The 16,655-nt window shown below is 33.5% G+C and overlaps 1 protein-coding gene across 3 annotated transcripts in view; it reads left to right on the top strand.

Annotated features, from left to right (window-relative positions):
• Positions 1 to 16,655, top strand: part of LOC150095019 (protein deacetylase HDAC6-like) — a 694,680-nt gene that overhangs the window by 440,814 nt on the left and 237,211 nt on the right. For all 3 annotated transcript variants that reach the window (XM_090411706.1, XM_090411707.1, XM_090411705.1), the window contains exons 22-23: positions 1,853 to 1,983; positions 16,056 to 16,124. In XM_090411706.1, the coding sequence (XP_090267832.1) occupies positions 1,853 to 1,983; positions 16,056 to 16,124 (200 nt within the window). The remainder of the gene's footprint in view (positions 1 to 1,852; positions 1,984 to 16,055; positions 16,125 to 16,655) is intronic.

The raw sequence follows: 16,655 nt of genomic DNA, 5'->3' as shown, positions 1-16,655 counted from the left end.
TAACTCATTTATTCAATACAGTTGATTTTATGATTTTATTTTCAGAGTGTATTTTATGTTTTTGTTTTTATATGTTTTTTGTGCAAATAAATAGTTTCATTACATGCTTTTGTTTCAATAAAGTAGTTTTTCCCTTTGATTTCCACTTTCTTCACACCCTCTTAGGGGGGGGGGGGTGCCCCATAGGTCGAGAATCACTGTCATATGAAAAAAACACAAGCTATTACATATGTTCGGCTTTCATAAACATTCAGGTCAGAAAACAGATTCAATTAACATTTTCATGCATAGAGCACATTCCTTATTGTTCTATAGGCATAAGTTTAGCATCATAGGAAAAATACTTAAGGCAAGTTCTGGCTATAAAAGCTTTTATCCACAGAACTTGCTCGGTCTATCTGCCTTTGTTCTCAATACACAAATACAGACAAGACACCCAGTCAGCAAGCACACTGCAATTAGTGTCAGGAGTTTCTTTAAAGTTTGCAACAAGTCTGTTAACAGAACTCTGTGTTATTGACTTGCTGTCTGGATGCAGTCTGTTAAATTCAGATCAGCCTCTTCCTGCAAATGCCAATCATTATGGTGGCCTATAGAAATAGAAAAACATGAAATTTTCCTATGATGCTGGACTCGTGATACCCTATGTATCAAAGTTTCAGCCCTCAATAAAACACACAACATCAGAGTGGCCTTTAAGCCTATTCTTATGCAGTCTTTTTCGTTCTTGGAAGGACAGTGACTCTCTCTCTCTCTCTCTCTCTTTCTTCAAATCATCCAGGAGTCTATCCTACATGTATACAAAAAACACACAAACATCAGGCTTGTGTTTAACTTAACCTGCAGTGTACAGCACAAAATAGTGGGAGAGCACTTGGAAGACCTAAAGTAGATAACTTCTATCCAGAAAAAAATTAGTTTGGCTGAAAATGCCAATAAAAAATCAAAAAGTACACACCTTGAGCATTAAAATGGTAATAAAAAAAAAAAAAATCAGCTAACGCCTTTTTATTCCCTGTATACGGGGAGTAGGCGAGGCCATTTAGCCCTATCTAACTTTTGGAGACTGAGTGGGCAGTTCAATCTCCACTGGTACCAATCAGAGATAGATGGCCCAAGGCTATCACTAATTAAGCGGTACTCAGTGAAGAGAGACGGCTCAAATGCCGCCATCTCGTGGTCCCTAACCCTAACACAATATATTTAATGTCTGAAATAATGTGGGTTCTACGGTCGATTTTCTTGAGTTTACAGGACAAAAACCCCGAGTTTCCGGGAGGAAAAACCTGCTTGCCCGTGCCAGAGATTGACTAACTCTGGAACCGGTCGAAAAAAGGCTTAGAAAAATTTCCTCTAGTCGCCGACTAGACTCGAAACCAAGTCTTCCTTCGTGCGGCCAAGCGCGGTGGTTGGCAAACGCAAAGGACTTTGACTATACCAACTGAGCTATGGAGGCTCTTTAAAAAAAAAAAAAAAAAAAATCTGGAATTGGATGTTCTGAAAATAAGCTGTGATTAATAATTTCATGTCAAAAATTAGGAAAACTCTGTTGATATATCAAATAAAAATGGCTGCCTTAATTAATAGAATTCCAGGAAAAATAAAATCTAAACTAAAATGGATAAAATATTTTCTTCCATCTAAAATAGGGTGATAAAATAGCTTGCTCTCGTGAAAATCAAAAATTATGCTCCTTCACCCCCCCCCCCCCTTCCCTGATGATATTATTTGGAATGACCCAGTAGCAAAATGATTGTTATTAAAAATTGTAATTTCATGTCTAACTTTTAATTTTTCTCGAACTTAGTTTTCTAAATAATTATGTAAGTTGTCTATGCTACTGTCTTTTTAGTGTCAGAATGGAGTGGCCATCATAAGGCCACCAGGACACCATGCAGAAGAAAATGAAGCCTGTGGATTCTGCATATTTAACTCTGTTGCCATTGGTGCCAAATATGCTCTAAAGAAATATTCTGTTGAAAGGTAATCATTCATTCAATCATCCTAAGTAAATTGAACAAAACGTTTAACATAACCAAAATCCAGTCCATATAATTCCTAGGGAATATCATTCATTTTCAGCATCACTTTTCAAACTTCTGTATATCTTTTGAAGTATACCTTTTTGATCTCTTCAAATTCCATCTTAAAGTTGCAGTTTAGAACTGTGTATTTAGTTGCACAGCTTATATATAATTTATAGTATAATAATATCCAAGCATATATAAACATAAATTTGTTTAAGAAATTATATTCATAACAGTACTTTTGATATACTGAGAGCAGTTGACTTTACTACGAATTGCCTTAAAATACCTCCATAGGTAACAGATTGTAGTATCCACTACCTATAATCCATCATCTGTGAAGCATATTGCTTTTCATTCTGCTGTATTTAAGAAAGTTATTATCAGAACCAGATTTAAGGTTGTTGAGGTCCTAAACTGTAACTTATTAGAGCTTCCTTTCTTCTCTACTGATTAAATTTATAGGTTCAGTAGCATTTCATGCTGATCAAAAGGTATGTATAAAATACTACGTAAGTACAATGTATACATTTTATTAATTATTAAAAAAATTAAACAAACGTTGGTAATAATAACAATATCAGTTAAACTAATAGTAAAATCAAAGATTTTTAATCAATTTTGTCATAAATAAAGATTTTATTTGTTATAACTTTGTTATAAATAATAAAGATTTTGTTATAAATAAAATTATTTATTCATTTTATTGATCTGTTACAAGCGAAAAACTATGTTTTGTGTTAGTTTTCTTGTATTTTTTTTTAACAAACATGGATGAAAATATTCATGTTTGTTAAAAAAAAAAAAACAAGAAATCAAATAAATAGTTTTCTATTGGGATGAATGTTAAAAATCATTCAATGAGATGACTGTCATGAAGAGAAACATATCTTACAAAACACAGTTAATTGATCCATATGTGACACAGCAAGCACAGAATCAACAGACAAACTAAAATAACCAGCTTCTTTTAAACCTTCAAAAATAGCTTTTCTTACTTTTTTAGCCATTAAATCAATAATTTCATCTCATATTGTTTTAGATAGATATGACAGCTTTTCAGAACCAGCAGCAAGTGAAGGATCAGATTGAGCAATTAGTTCTAATAATCCAAGAAGATTTCCATTTCGAGGTGAATTAAATTTCTTGTTCTTGCTACAAAATGGCAATCCTCATCTGACAAAGTTGATACTGCAACAATATGTTGGATTGCCTGTCTCCGGTATTCTTGTTCTTTTATGATTTGTTTATCTAATTTTTAATCTAAATTGGATCCACCTTTTCTTGATAAATATGTGAGCAAAGCTGCTCTCTGATCAGGTGAATTCTTGTGTTATTTAATTAAAACAGGGTTTTGCCAGTTCTTAAAGCCATCATTGGCTAATACTCAACTGGAATTTGAAAAAAGCTTGCTTACAAAATATTAGACACATCCAGTTGATGCAGAATAAACAAGCCACTCTCCACTTTTCACCATTAATTTTTAGAGTGAAAAAGTCCTTGGGAGCAAATACCTGCTTGATTTTTCAAAGGAACATTTCCAGTGTTGGCAGTCTCGTTTTGAAGCCAAAACAAAATATCATGTTTATTAAAGGACTCAAATCCACAATAAATTATATATTTAGTTTAATCTTTTATTCAAGTGTAAGCAAACAAAGTTTGCACCTGAAGTATCTTCAGGACTGGGGCAACTCGTGGCAAAGGTGGACTGAGTTCTCATTACTTTCCTTAGTAACCACAGCCCTCAACAGTATCCTAAAAACATCCACAATAAATTATATATTAAATTAAATATATAATTTATATTTAATATTTAAATATAAATTATATATTTGTGGCAAAGGTGAGAACTGAATTCTCATTACTTTTCTTAGTAACCACAGCCCTCAACAGTATCCCATAAACCGATATAAAAAACTCATTTAATGAATTAATTGACCGTGCCAAACGCTGTATCGAAGCTGAGGGAGAGTATATTGATTGAAATAAACGATTTCAATAATTATGATTGGGCTGTGTTTTATTTTCTATCAAAAGTTTGGCGTCTTTTTGGACAGAGGGTATACAAGGATCTATATTTCAGTTTTGTAGATCTGGAAAAAGCAGATGATAAGGTCCCAAGACAAAAGCTTCCCCCCCCCCCCAAATACCTACAGGGAAACAAAAGCTATATTATGAAGAAAAGCTATTAAACCTGATATCAAAATAATCCTTTAACCACATAAAACATGGGGGTTAAAGGGTTTTAAGATATATTATTTCTTGTGGTTATATCAGTTGCTTTAATATCATTTTTGTTCTAGGTGTTAATCGGAATTTTCCATCCCCCCCCCCCCCCGCCCTTATAAGTGGATTTGATGCAGTTAGTAGTGTCTTAGAAAATGGAAATATTGATTGCATAGTACCATCATGATATCCTAAACATCCCATTAAGGTACATATCAAGAATTTGATAATGATAACAAGGAGGATATGTCAATGATCAGTTATGATAATTATAATAGCTTTTCTGCTGAAGATGAGTTTGCTCATTCAAAATTTGTTTGCAGGATTTTTCATCCTCCAAAATAGGAAGCTGACTAGAAAGCTTGCAATTAATATTCATAATTTCAGTTCATAATCTGTAATTTCAGCTTATTCTCATTTATCTCTGAAGAATCCTGTATTTAATTATAATTTAAAATAATCTTTAAATGCTAATACTCAATGGCAAAACTTAATGAAAACGGATCTACTCCAGTGTTACCAGCAAGCAGGGCTGTACTTATGTGCAGGTTCATGAGGCTCTAGCTGGGGGCCCCCAAAAAAATTAGAGCCAATTTAAGGGCCCAAACAATGATAGGATGGTCCCAGAGCACTCTAGTCTTCATCCCTACCCTCCTCGGGAAAAGTGTAAGTATGGCCCTCCAACATGCTAATAAATTTGATCATTTTAAAACTACTAATTAAAGTTTATTTGATATTCATCAACAACCTTGCCTTAAACTGACTAACAACAAACTCAACAATTAAACTCTAACTGAAATTAGTAATTCTGAAATTATTAGATTTATTAGTCTTGTTAGTTGGTAATAGTGGAGTCGGCCTCATTTTCATTGCGTTTTGCTCTCAGTGTTATTATTTAAAAATAGGAGCTACTTGAAATTTATGTTCCGAAATTCCAATTATTATTGATTCTTTTAAGTATATAAGTTATGCAGCCCATCTCGAATAATTAGATCAACCAAAAGTAAACTATTGTGGATTTTACAGTAGTATGATCTTATTATTCTTGAGCTTTTATTTCTGTTATGACATTTTTTGCTATTTCTAATTAAAAACATATACTATAATAAAATACCCAATAAAAACCACCTAAAAATAAATTACTGCAGATATTTCAGGTAAGCTTCTTTGACTTATCCAGTCAAAACTTCCAGCAACAATTTATTTTCATATTTATTATTACGTAGCACCTCCAGGGGAGTCCAAAGACTCATCGAGGGAAGGCACCTGCTCTACAACTCTCTGTTTCCACCAATCGCAACTACTGCCAACTACCGCTAGTATTTTTGCAGACAATCGCACACATCTATCTCCACTGTGGGATTCGAACCCACAGCCTTTCGGCTGGAGAATGGATACGCTAACCACTCAGCCAACCAAGCTAGCAAAACTTTACCACAACAATCGATAAACAAATACTTGTGTTGTTGCTTCTTCTCAGGTTGTCAAAACTTTTGACAATGTAAGCAGAAGAAGTTAGCATTTGGGTTGTTAAAATAAATGTTACAGCAATAGTGTACTCTTCTCACTTCTAAGAAATCTTATCATATGAACAGATAATATTACAGAATAAAAACACATTCACTAAGAATCACCAGAAATTTCCAAAGCTGGCCAGTTACTGATGGAAAGTCTGTGTGACAAGTTGCAATGAAACTAGAAAATGGCTTGCTTGATTTGTTTTCTTTATCCACTCTATCATAATTGACTGGAAGCAGGATAGAAGATATATCATGTCAAAATAGTTGGAGCAGGTCAGAGCATCATTATCTTACCATGAATAGCTGGGAATGTGATGACATTAGAGATAAACTTAATCATAACTAATAATATTCCACAATAAAGGCCATGATACATAACTACTTCACCTAATTAGTGAATAAATCCGAAATAATAACCTATGATGCAAGTTATGTTAAATTTTTTACCTATCATGCTGTAATATTAATGCCAGTGCTCAGCTTGCTGTTGATGTTATTTAGTTATTTTTTTTCCTCTAAAAATTGTATTGTTCATTACACTATAGTTGTTTTGAATCGCACTGGTATATGAATTACTGAATTAACAATAAATTTTAAAATACGAATGGAGTTTAAAAGAAATACACACACAAAATAATAAAATAAAATAATTTATGAGGGCAATTAACAATTATTTCTTTAGCTGAAATATCTCATTGTCATATACTGCATAATTTGTTTATAGAAATTTATTTGCATATTCCAAGACATTATTTACTTGCAAGACAGTAACATGCTATTTGATTATGTCAACTCTGCTTGTTTTATCTTTCATCTTGTGAACCACTGGCTGGATTTAAGGTTTAGGACCACTAAGCTATAACTTTTAAGAAGTCTCTTTCCTGCTGAGTAAATTTTAGCTTATCTCTACTGAGGCAGAGACCTCATATAATATGAGGCCCTAAGCTATAGCTTGTCTAGCTTATGCATAAGTCCAGTCCTGGAACCACTTAAAATATTTTTTTTTTTAATCATTTAAGGTATTCAACAAATTCAGTATTCTTTTCTTCCTGAAACTAAAACTAAATACATTTCTCTCTTTCTTTTTTTTTCTATTTTCATCAATTATACAAGAGTTTTTTGAAAAGTTTGGTAAATTTCCAATAGATGTCAACATAATTTGTTCATTCATACCAATGTCGGTATGCATCATCTTTTTCATGACCACTGACAAAATTTTAGCCATGTGCAATGTATAGTTCTCATTTGGCAAACATTTAAAACGACTGTGTTTGCATTTTTCATAAAAATGGAGAAAAACGAGTTTTGTGCAGTGATAAAAACACTTTTATTTGAAAAAATGGACGGCTGTGCAGATCAAAGCCGAGTTAGATGCAGTTTATGGGGATTTTGCACCAGCATGAAGACTATTTATGTTTGGATAAATGAGTTTAAATGTGGTCGTAAGTCCATCAAAGATGAAGCATGCTCCGGATGCTCAACTGAGGTCACTACGAAGGAAATGATTGACAAAATCCATGATATCGTTATGGGAGACCGCTGAGTGTATAATATCCTGCATGAAAAATTGCATATGAAAAAGCTGTGTGCGCGATGGGTGTCGTGATTGCTGGCTGTCAATCAAAAACGCATGCAAAAAGCCATTTCGGTGCAGGATTTGGCGATGTTTAATTGGAATTCACAGGAATTTTTTGTGTCGATTTGTGACTGTAGACGAAACTTGGATCCACCACCACCACCACCACCACTACTATTCACCTGAGTCCAAGCAGCAGTCAGAACAGTGGACAATGCCTGGTGAAAGAGCACCGAAAAAAGCGAAGACCGTTTTGTCAGCTGGGAAGGTGATGGCCACTGTTTTTTGGGATTCCCAAGGAATTATCATGATAGACTATTTGGAAAAGGGCAAGACAATAACAGGAGTCTATCATGCGTCATTGTTGGACCATTTAAAAGAAGAACTGAAGAAAACACGGCCAAGATTGGTGCACAAAAAAGTGCTCTTTCATCAAGACAATGCACCGTCCCACTCATCGGCCGTCACAGTGGCAAAATTGCACAAATTGAGGTTTGAATTGGTTCCACATCCACCGTATTCTCTGGACTTAGCCGTATGTGACTTCTTGTTCCCAAATTTAAAAATTTGACTCGGTGGGAAAAAATTTTCTTCTAACGAGGATGTCATCAAGGCTGTCAATAACTGTTTTGCACAATTTGACAAATCCTACTTTTTAAATGGTATGAAAAAATTGGAAACTCGCTGGACCAAATTTGTAGACCTCGATGGAGACTATGTTGGGAAATAAAGGTGATTTTTTCCAAAAAAAAAAAAAAAATGTGTTTAACTTATTTTTTACCAAACTTTTCAAACAATATATATATATATATATATTTTTTATTTAAAATTTTTGAAAATTTTTTTTACATAGTCCAGAAAACCCTACTCTAGAGACAAAATATGGAACTTTTTCAAGGGTAGTGGTCTCACATCGGGTGATGAAATTCATCTCCCATCTAAAGACAATCACAAACATGCATGCCTAAGGCTGGATTCAAACCCACATCCAGTTGGTTGGAGAGTGGATACACTAACCAGTCTGGCACCTGCTATACATATATTATAGTTGATGAAAATACATGGTTTCCATAAGTGTATTTATGTGGAATAAAAAGCTAACTGAATTCACAACTTCCTGAAGGTGCAAATATTTTGTTACTAACCAGTTCTTTTTCTTTTCTCCCTTCCAAAATTTCCAGTTTCCTCACTATTTCTTTCTTCCTCTCACTCTCCAATTTTAACCTTCTCTTAAAACAGCCCAGTCTCTAGCAGAAAATTACTTTTTCTGCTAGAAAAAGTAATTTTCTAGTGACAAAAAAACTAAATAAAGTTTTTTTGTCACTTAATAAGGTCTACTTCTAGAGTTTAAATTTTCCTATTGTAGTAACATTATTATAATGAACTTGACATATTAAAATGTGTAATAATGTTTTATTAATTTGTTTCAACTCATAAAATTTATTATCATAATACTCTCTGCTTCTAAATTTAAAGTGTAATGTATGAGCAGATGCTCTGAAATCATTTTTGCCATTTGTAAAAAAATAGTATTTGACTTTTTATTGCTGATTTTCATATTAAATTTGTTACAGCATCTATTTAATTTAACTTATTTTAAATTTAAATTTGTTACAGTATCTATTTAATTTAATGAATAGGGAAAAATCAACAAAATTAATTATGCTAATTAATTTTAATAAATTTTCAGGAAAGCATAAACCATTTTATAAAATATTTTTGAACCACTGTTTTAGTGTTGTGTCTGTAATGCTTGATTTGAAATTGCATTTTTATTGCTAATTTATTGTGACTCAAATAATTCTTCTTCCTTAGTTTGCTGAACCTCTAAGGCTCTTTGCAAGTACTAACTTCTTCCATTCCTTTCTGTCTTGAGCTCTTTCAGTCCAGGATTTCCATTTCTGATAGGTCTTTTTTGGATGGTGTCTTCCCAGCACTGCCACAGTCTTCCTGTAGGTCACTTTCTATCAGATGTTATTTTGAATGTTTGGTTAGCCATTCTCTCCTCACCCATTCTTTCTACATGTCCCAACCATTGCAATCTACAAGCTCTGATTTCATCAGAAGTGAAGATCTATAGAGTTCATATAGTTCTTGATTTGTCTTCTTCTCCATTCACCTGTTGTGTTATCTCTTACAGGTCCATAGACTTTTCTGAGGATTTTATTTTAAAAGATTTGCAATGCTTTTGCATTTTGATCTGTTATGCTCCAGGTTTCTGCTCCATATAAAACAATAGGTCTAATGATTGTCTTGTATATTTCTGTTTTAACTCTGCTCAATAGAATTTTGGAAGATAGTAAATGATGTAATGAATGATAAGATCAATTGGAAGCATATTCTAGCTTGTATTTCTGTACTAATTTTATTATCTCAAATAATCAAAGTTCCAAGAAATTTGAAGAAAGTAGCATTTTTAAATTTCAGGTTATTAATGGTATAGCCATTTTCCTCTTGATTGAGATTTCCACATACCCTTAAATATTCAGTTGATTTGTTACCCTAGTTGGTCAGCTTTTGAGTTTTCTGAATGTTGTTCTGTGTCTTCAGCATTTTCTCCAACTAGGCATATGTCATCTGCATATCCTAATATTACCATTCTGCTTGTGTACTTTTACAGTTTCTCAAATATATTTTTCTCAAGCTGAGCTAAATAGAATGGGCAAAAGGGCATATCCATGCTTCTGTTTTTCAGCTGTCAGTAGTGCAAATTTTGATGAAATGTATGATCTTATGAGGTATTCCAAGTTCATGTAATACTTCCCAAAGGCCTTATCTATGAATGCTATCATATGCTTTTTTAAAATATATAAATAAAATATGGACATGCTGAATATATTCCTATATATTTTTCTCTAATATCTGTAGACCTATTTCTTCAGAATCCTGCTTGGCATTCACCTATACAGGTAACCCTCGTATAACGCGGATGTTAGGTTCCATAGAAATGCCGCATTGTATAAATCACATTATGCGAAACTCGGATCACATAGAAAAAGTAGGGTTATGTTCCAAAATCGTTTCTTTTTGTTTCGATTTTAATTATATAAACAAAAATGACATATCCAACAGAAATATAGTTTTATTTAATTCAGGTAAGTTACGAAAACATGTAAACTATGAAACAAATACATAGTATAAAAATTACAAATTATATGTAAACTTCATTAAATATAAATGCATAAATGTTTAAGGCAAAATAAAATGAAGTGCATATTTTAATCGTCATCACTGTCTTCAAAAATAACACTGTGTAGATATTCTTTATTTATGAGTGGACGGACATCATCATCGCTTGAAATCTCTTGGACATCATTTGTATAATTCTCATTGCATACTTCGGCTGGTTTAGTTATCAAAAAGTCAGTAATAAGACCTTGCTTACCACTATGCTGCAGTTTTTCAATGTTCAATGTTTCTCAATGGGAACATTTGGTCACATTGAGATTTTCGATGATTTTTAAAAGGTCTCCTGGATATTTCCAGGCAGCTTCTACGTCTGCTGAATGCTGATTTTCCCTGGATTTTAAGATTGTGCAAAGAATACCGCTTTTTAAAGTTTTTGAACTAACCCTTACTGGCACTAAAATCCATGCTGAGAGCTTTCTTCTGAAGAATCTTCATCAAGTTCTTTTAAATATTTATAAACTTTGAAAGCTTTTTGTTTAATAAGATTTCCATCCAAAGGAATTTCTTTTGAGTGCAATCTTCTATCCAAATCATTAGAGATTTCTCCATTTTCCCATTAGAATATCACGTACACGAGTAACACACTTTGCACTTACCGCTCACCCAGCAATAACACTTTCTCGGATTTTATGGTCATTTTGTTTGATTGTTTGAATTGTTGATTCATTTAAATTCAGAGTCCTTGAAACAACTCCTGGTTTTCTCAATTTTTCAACCAATCCAAGATTTTTTTTTTTTTCGAGAGAAATGAATTTTCACTTCAATGTTTTTTTTTTTCCCCCCCCTTTTGTTTCAGTCTTAGTGGCCATTAGTATAAAAATAAACTTTTTACATAAAAAAAAGCATTACATATTAATTAAGATATATGCGCTTTCCTGGCAGAAAACGAAGACAATTATCAACTTTATATGGTAAATAATTGACGTTCACGTGTGCTAAAGGATATTTCCCCTAATATAAATTCGCTACTTATAACTACATGGGCGATACAGGCAGACACAAATTTAACGAAGATAAAATTTGATTTTTAAGTCGCAAGGCGAAAAATATATGAAAGATAAAGGATTACTACACTTTGTAGACTGCATTATATCGAAACCGCGTTGTATAAGTGCCGTGTTAAACAAGGGTTGCTGCAATTTGTAAACTGCGTTATATTGAAACTGCGTTATACGAGGGTTACCTGTATTTTCTTCAGCATATGGTAAGATTATTTTTTTAGTATAATATTAGATAAAATTTTATGGCCTGCAGGCAAGAACAATATCCATTTGTAATTTTCACATCCATTTTTTTGTTTCCTTTTTTCATATATTAGTGATTCTTTCCATTCTGAAGGTATCTCTTCATTTTCCCATATTCTTCTTCTTCTTCTTATTGTGCTATCTTCTATCGAAGGTCAGCGACCATCTTGGCGAACAAACTGCGGTCTTGTGCTAATCTGAACAGTTGTGCACTGCTCTTTCCTGTCCACGTCTTGATGTTGTCAAACCATGGTATTCTTTTTCTTCCTCTAGTTCCTTTGCCACCAATTCTTCCTATCAAAATAGTTTGTAGAAGTTGGTATTTGCTGTTTCTCATGATGTGGCCAAGATATGATGTTTTTTGTTTCTTGATTATTTGTACAAGATGTTTAGCTTTGCCAATGGATTTTAAGACATCTTCATTTGTAATTTTTTCTGTCCATGATATCTTTAGCATTCTTCTGTATAGCCACATCTCAAAGGCTTCGATTTTCTTGATGGTTGTCGCCTTCAATGTCCATGTTTCAACTCCATAGAGCAGAATAGACCACACGTAGCATTTCAGCATTCGGCATCTGACTTCCATGTTTAGGTCTTTATTGCAGAATAGTGTTCTCATTTTCATGAAGGACTGCCGTGCAACTTCAATCCTTGTCTTTATATCTATTTCTGGATCCCACTGTCCATTAAGCCAGCAACCAAGATATTTATATCTTGACACTTGATCAATATTTTTCCCATTGAGTGTCAGTTTCATTGATGAGGCTGGATGTTTGCTGATGATCATGTATTTTGTCTTGTTGATGTTTATATTTATTCCCATTCTTTGGCTTTCTATGTATACTCTGTCAATAAGTTTTTGGAGATCCATAATATTATCTGCAATTAGCATGGTGTCATCTGCATATCGAAGGTTGTTAACAATCTTTCTATTTATTGTGATTCCCTCTGAACATTCTTCCAATGCTTTTTTAAAGATTACCTCTGCATATATGTTGAACAGGAGTGGTGAGAGCACACATCCTTGTCTCACTCCTCTTTTGATGTTAATATCACTGGTGGTAATGTTGTCTAATTGAACGGTAGCTGACTGATTCCAATACAGATTTGTTATTAGTCTTATGTCTTGTTCGTCTAGCCTTATTTGTTGAAGGACTTCTATTAAGTTAGTGTGTCTGACTTTGTCGAATGCTTTTTCAAAATCTATGAAACACATGAAGACAGATTTCTGTTTTTCTATGCATTTTTGTATCAATATTTGGGTACAGAAAAGGGCCTTTCTAGTACCAAAACCATTCCGAAAGCCGAATTGTGTTTCACTTAGAGTTTCTTCACTTTTTCTATTAATGCGATTCTGAATTACTTTCAAAAATATTTTTAATGTTTGGTTCATTAGACTAATAAGTCGGAAGTCACAACAGGAATTCGCTTTGGGTTTCTTTGGGACAGTGATAAATGTAGATTTGAGCCAATCTGATGGAAATTCATCACTTTCATATATTTTATTAAATAGTTTTTCAAGAAGTTTGATGTTATCTGGTTCTATTAATTTTAAAAATTCTGTTTGCACACCATCTGGTCCACTGGCTTTTCCTGTTTTACTTGTTCGTATAGCATTCTCTATTTCGCATTTCATGATTGCTGGTCCTTGAATGTTATCTTTTATATTTATAGGCTTCTGTCTAGTATCATTGAAAAGTTCTGTTACATATTTTATCCAAATCTGTGCTTTATTCTCTTCTTCTAGAACTATTTTTCCATTTTCGTCTCTTAGAGACACTATTTGCTTTTTCCTCAGTTTTCGAGAAATTTCGTTGATTTTCTTATACAGATTGAAATTATCATGTTTTTTCTGAAGTAGTTCAATTTCAGTACATAAATTTTTCATCCAATTTTCCTTGGCTTCTTTTATTTTTTTCTTGATGATGTTATGTGTTTCTGTATACCTGGCAAGGTCTTTGTTTTTGTACATTCTTCTTGTATCAATAAGAGAAAGAATCTCATCTCTCATCCATTCCTGTTGTTTTATATTATTCACATAACCTATTTCTTCAATACTTGTTGTTATGATGGCATTCTTTAAGCTATTCCAAAAAGATTCCACACTTTTATTTTCTTCTTTGTTAATCTGTTGTAATCGCTGTGTCTTGGCACTTTTATTTATGTTCCGGTCTTTCTGTTTTTCTACATCAATTTTCTTTTTCTTCTTTTGTAAATTTTTAGCTGATTTTAATCTAAGACGTACTTCTGCAACTATGGGATTGTGGTCTGATGAGATATCTGCTCCAGGATAAGTCTTTGCACTCTTTATACTACTGTGGAATCTTTTATTTATCAGTATATAATCAATTTGATTTCTGACAATGTTATGTTGGTTATCTTGAGGCGATTTCCAAGTGTACAGTGTTCTGGGTGAAAGTTTAAACCAGGTATTTGCTATTGTTAGATCTTCTTCCTGACAGAACTGGACCAGGCGATCTCCTCTGTCGTTTCTGGTGCCTAAGCCATGTTCGCCAACAATTTCTCCATCACCCCCTCTTCCCACTTTTGCATTGAAGTCGCCCATCACTATGTTTATATCATGTTTCTTTGTTAGGTTTTTAATCTCTTTTAGGTGTTCATAAAACTCTTCAACATCTTCTTCACTTTTGTCAGCTGTGGGTGCATCAGCTTGAATGATATTTATGTTAATGGGGTTTCCCTTAAGTTGTAACAGCATTATCCTTTCAGAAAATGGAATCCAATTTATTACTGATTTATTGATTTCTTCATCTACTATTACAGCTACACCATGTCGATGTTTGTTCTCATCATTCCCAGAGTAATACATTGTCGTATTATCTTGTTGACACTTTCCAGATCCTGGCCATCTTGTCTCACAAATTCCCAAAATCCGGATGCCCAGCCTCTTCATTTCTCTTGTAGCAATTCTTAATTTGCCAGCTTCATACAAAGTTCTGACATTCCAAGTTGCAATTTTAAAAGTGGACACCATTTTGAGCCCGGAGATTCTTCGCACCCCTGTCCCATTTAAGGGACGCCGGGAACTTGGGGCCAATTGTAAGGGTTTGCTTGCCATGGTGGTTGTTCTGGAGATAAGGTAGAGCAGTAGTTTCTCCGTTTGCTTTCTGCTCTGCAGTATTACAGACGTACACAATATAATCATATTGCCATCTGCAAATCTCTGATCACAAGCTTTTCCGTCATCATTTGGCTTCAACCTTGTGTCAGTACTGACAATGCTGCTTCCCAATGTCAGGGGCAGTGACCCCAGCAGGTGCTTATTTAACGGCGGCACTACTCACCATGTCACCAAGTTGTCATTGGGCTTTGTGAGGTTTTAAGTGAAACAGAGTTGCCACTTCTGCTCCCCCACGCCCTGATAGCTCAGTCGCTGTTGGTCCACGGCTGCTTATTCGCCAGATTGCTCTGCTTATATCGCAGCTAGCCTCCATATCTGAAGGCTGTTCCCCGATCCGCCACCTGGGGACGCACCCGGTAGTAGTCGGCTCTGCCCCGGGGTTTCCCATATTAAATTTACCAATTTATGTATATCTGTAGTTAATTTACTTCTACCATATTTGATGAGTTCAGCTATTATTCATCGGTACGCGGTGCTTTGTTGTCTTTGAACTTTTTTATATACTTTCTTCTACTTTGGTTAGTGAAGGTTTAAATATTTCTGGGGTACAGGTATAATAAATTTTCTGTTCAAAAGTCTCAGCTGGTGTATCACAGCTTAGGAGTTTGTTCAAGTATTTTCTCCACCTTCTTACTATTTCATCTCTTGTAGCCAGTGTTTGGCCATTACTATTGTTGATTGCTTTTGTTTTCATATGTAGACTTATTGTTTGGTTTCTGATTTAATAGAAAAATTTTCTAGAGTTATTTAATGAAAAGTATTTTATTTCTAGATTTCTTCAATCTTCATCTAAAAATTTTATTTTTCTGTTGTCTGATTATTTTATTGGCTTGTTGCTCTCTTTGTATCTCTGAGCAGCAATGAATATTGGATGGGTTATTAACTCAGTTCTATCTTTTTTTTTTACTGCCAGTTTGCATTCTTCATTAATCCTGTGTGCAGTGTTGCTGTATTTTGCAAGCATAAATCATTTTGTAAAATATTTTTGAATCACTGTTTTAGTTTGTGTCTGCAATTGCAATGTTTGATTTGAAATTGTATTTCAGTCTTTTTATTGCTGATATATTGCGACAGAGATAATTAGTACAACAACAAAAAAATAATAATAATATTTAAATGCTATATTTTTAGGATAATGATTGTGGACTGGGATGTTCATCATGGCAATGGTATTCAGCATATTTTCTATGATGATTCTAGGTAAGTTATGCAATTCATGTTTAATGGAATTCTGAATTAGAAGAGGTCATTTTTTTTTTAAATGAAAGTTGTTTTAGTGTTGTGGATAGACAATGGTTAGATTAGATAATATGAAAATCCTTCTCTAGTGATCAAATATGATACTTTTCTCCTCAAAACACTAACGTCTCTCTAGTCATAATTCACACAAACTTCCATACCATGGATTCATGGCCAGTCATCATAACGGTTCTAATGATAAAAACCTCTAGTATTGAAAAAAGAAATAACTCAAAATACAAAAGACTAGTTTTATTTTATATTATATTAAATCATCATCATCATCATCATGCGTATCAAGGATTTAGGCCTATTATATTAAATATATATATATATATATATACACTCACGTTCATAGAAACTGCATCACTTTTGCATAAATATTTTAGTAGATAAATGGTCATTTTCATTGATTTATCATTAGATATTTTGTTATATTGCATCATCTATCATTCCTGCAGGTTTCTGTATAATGTAATAGGTGCTGCTATT

The sequence above is a fragment of the Typopeltis vanoorti genome, chromosome 21 (genome assembly GCF_054136105.1).
Source record: "Typopeltis vanoorti isolate ZY-2024b chromosome 21, IOZ_Tvanoo_1.0, whole genome shotgun sequence".
NCBI classification, from domain to species: Eukaryota; Metazoa; Arthropoda; class Arachnida; order Uropygi; family Thelyphonidae; genus Typopeltis; species Typopeltis vanoorti.
This window is presented reverse-complemented; position numbering and strand designations above follow the sequence as displayed.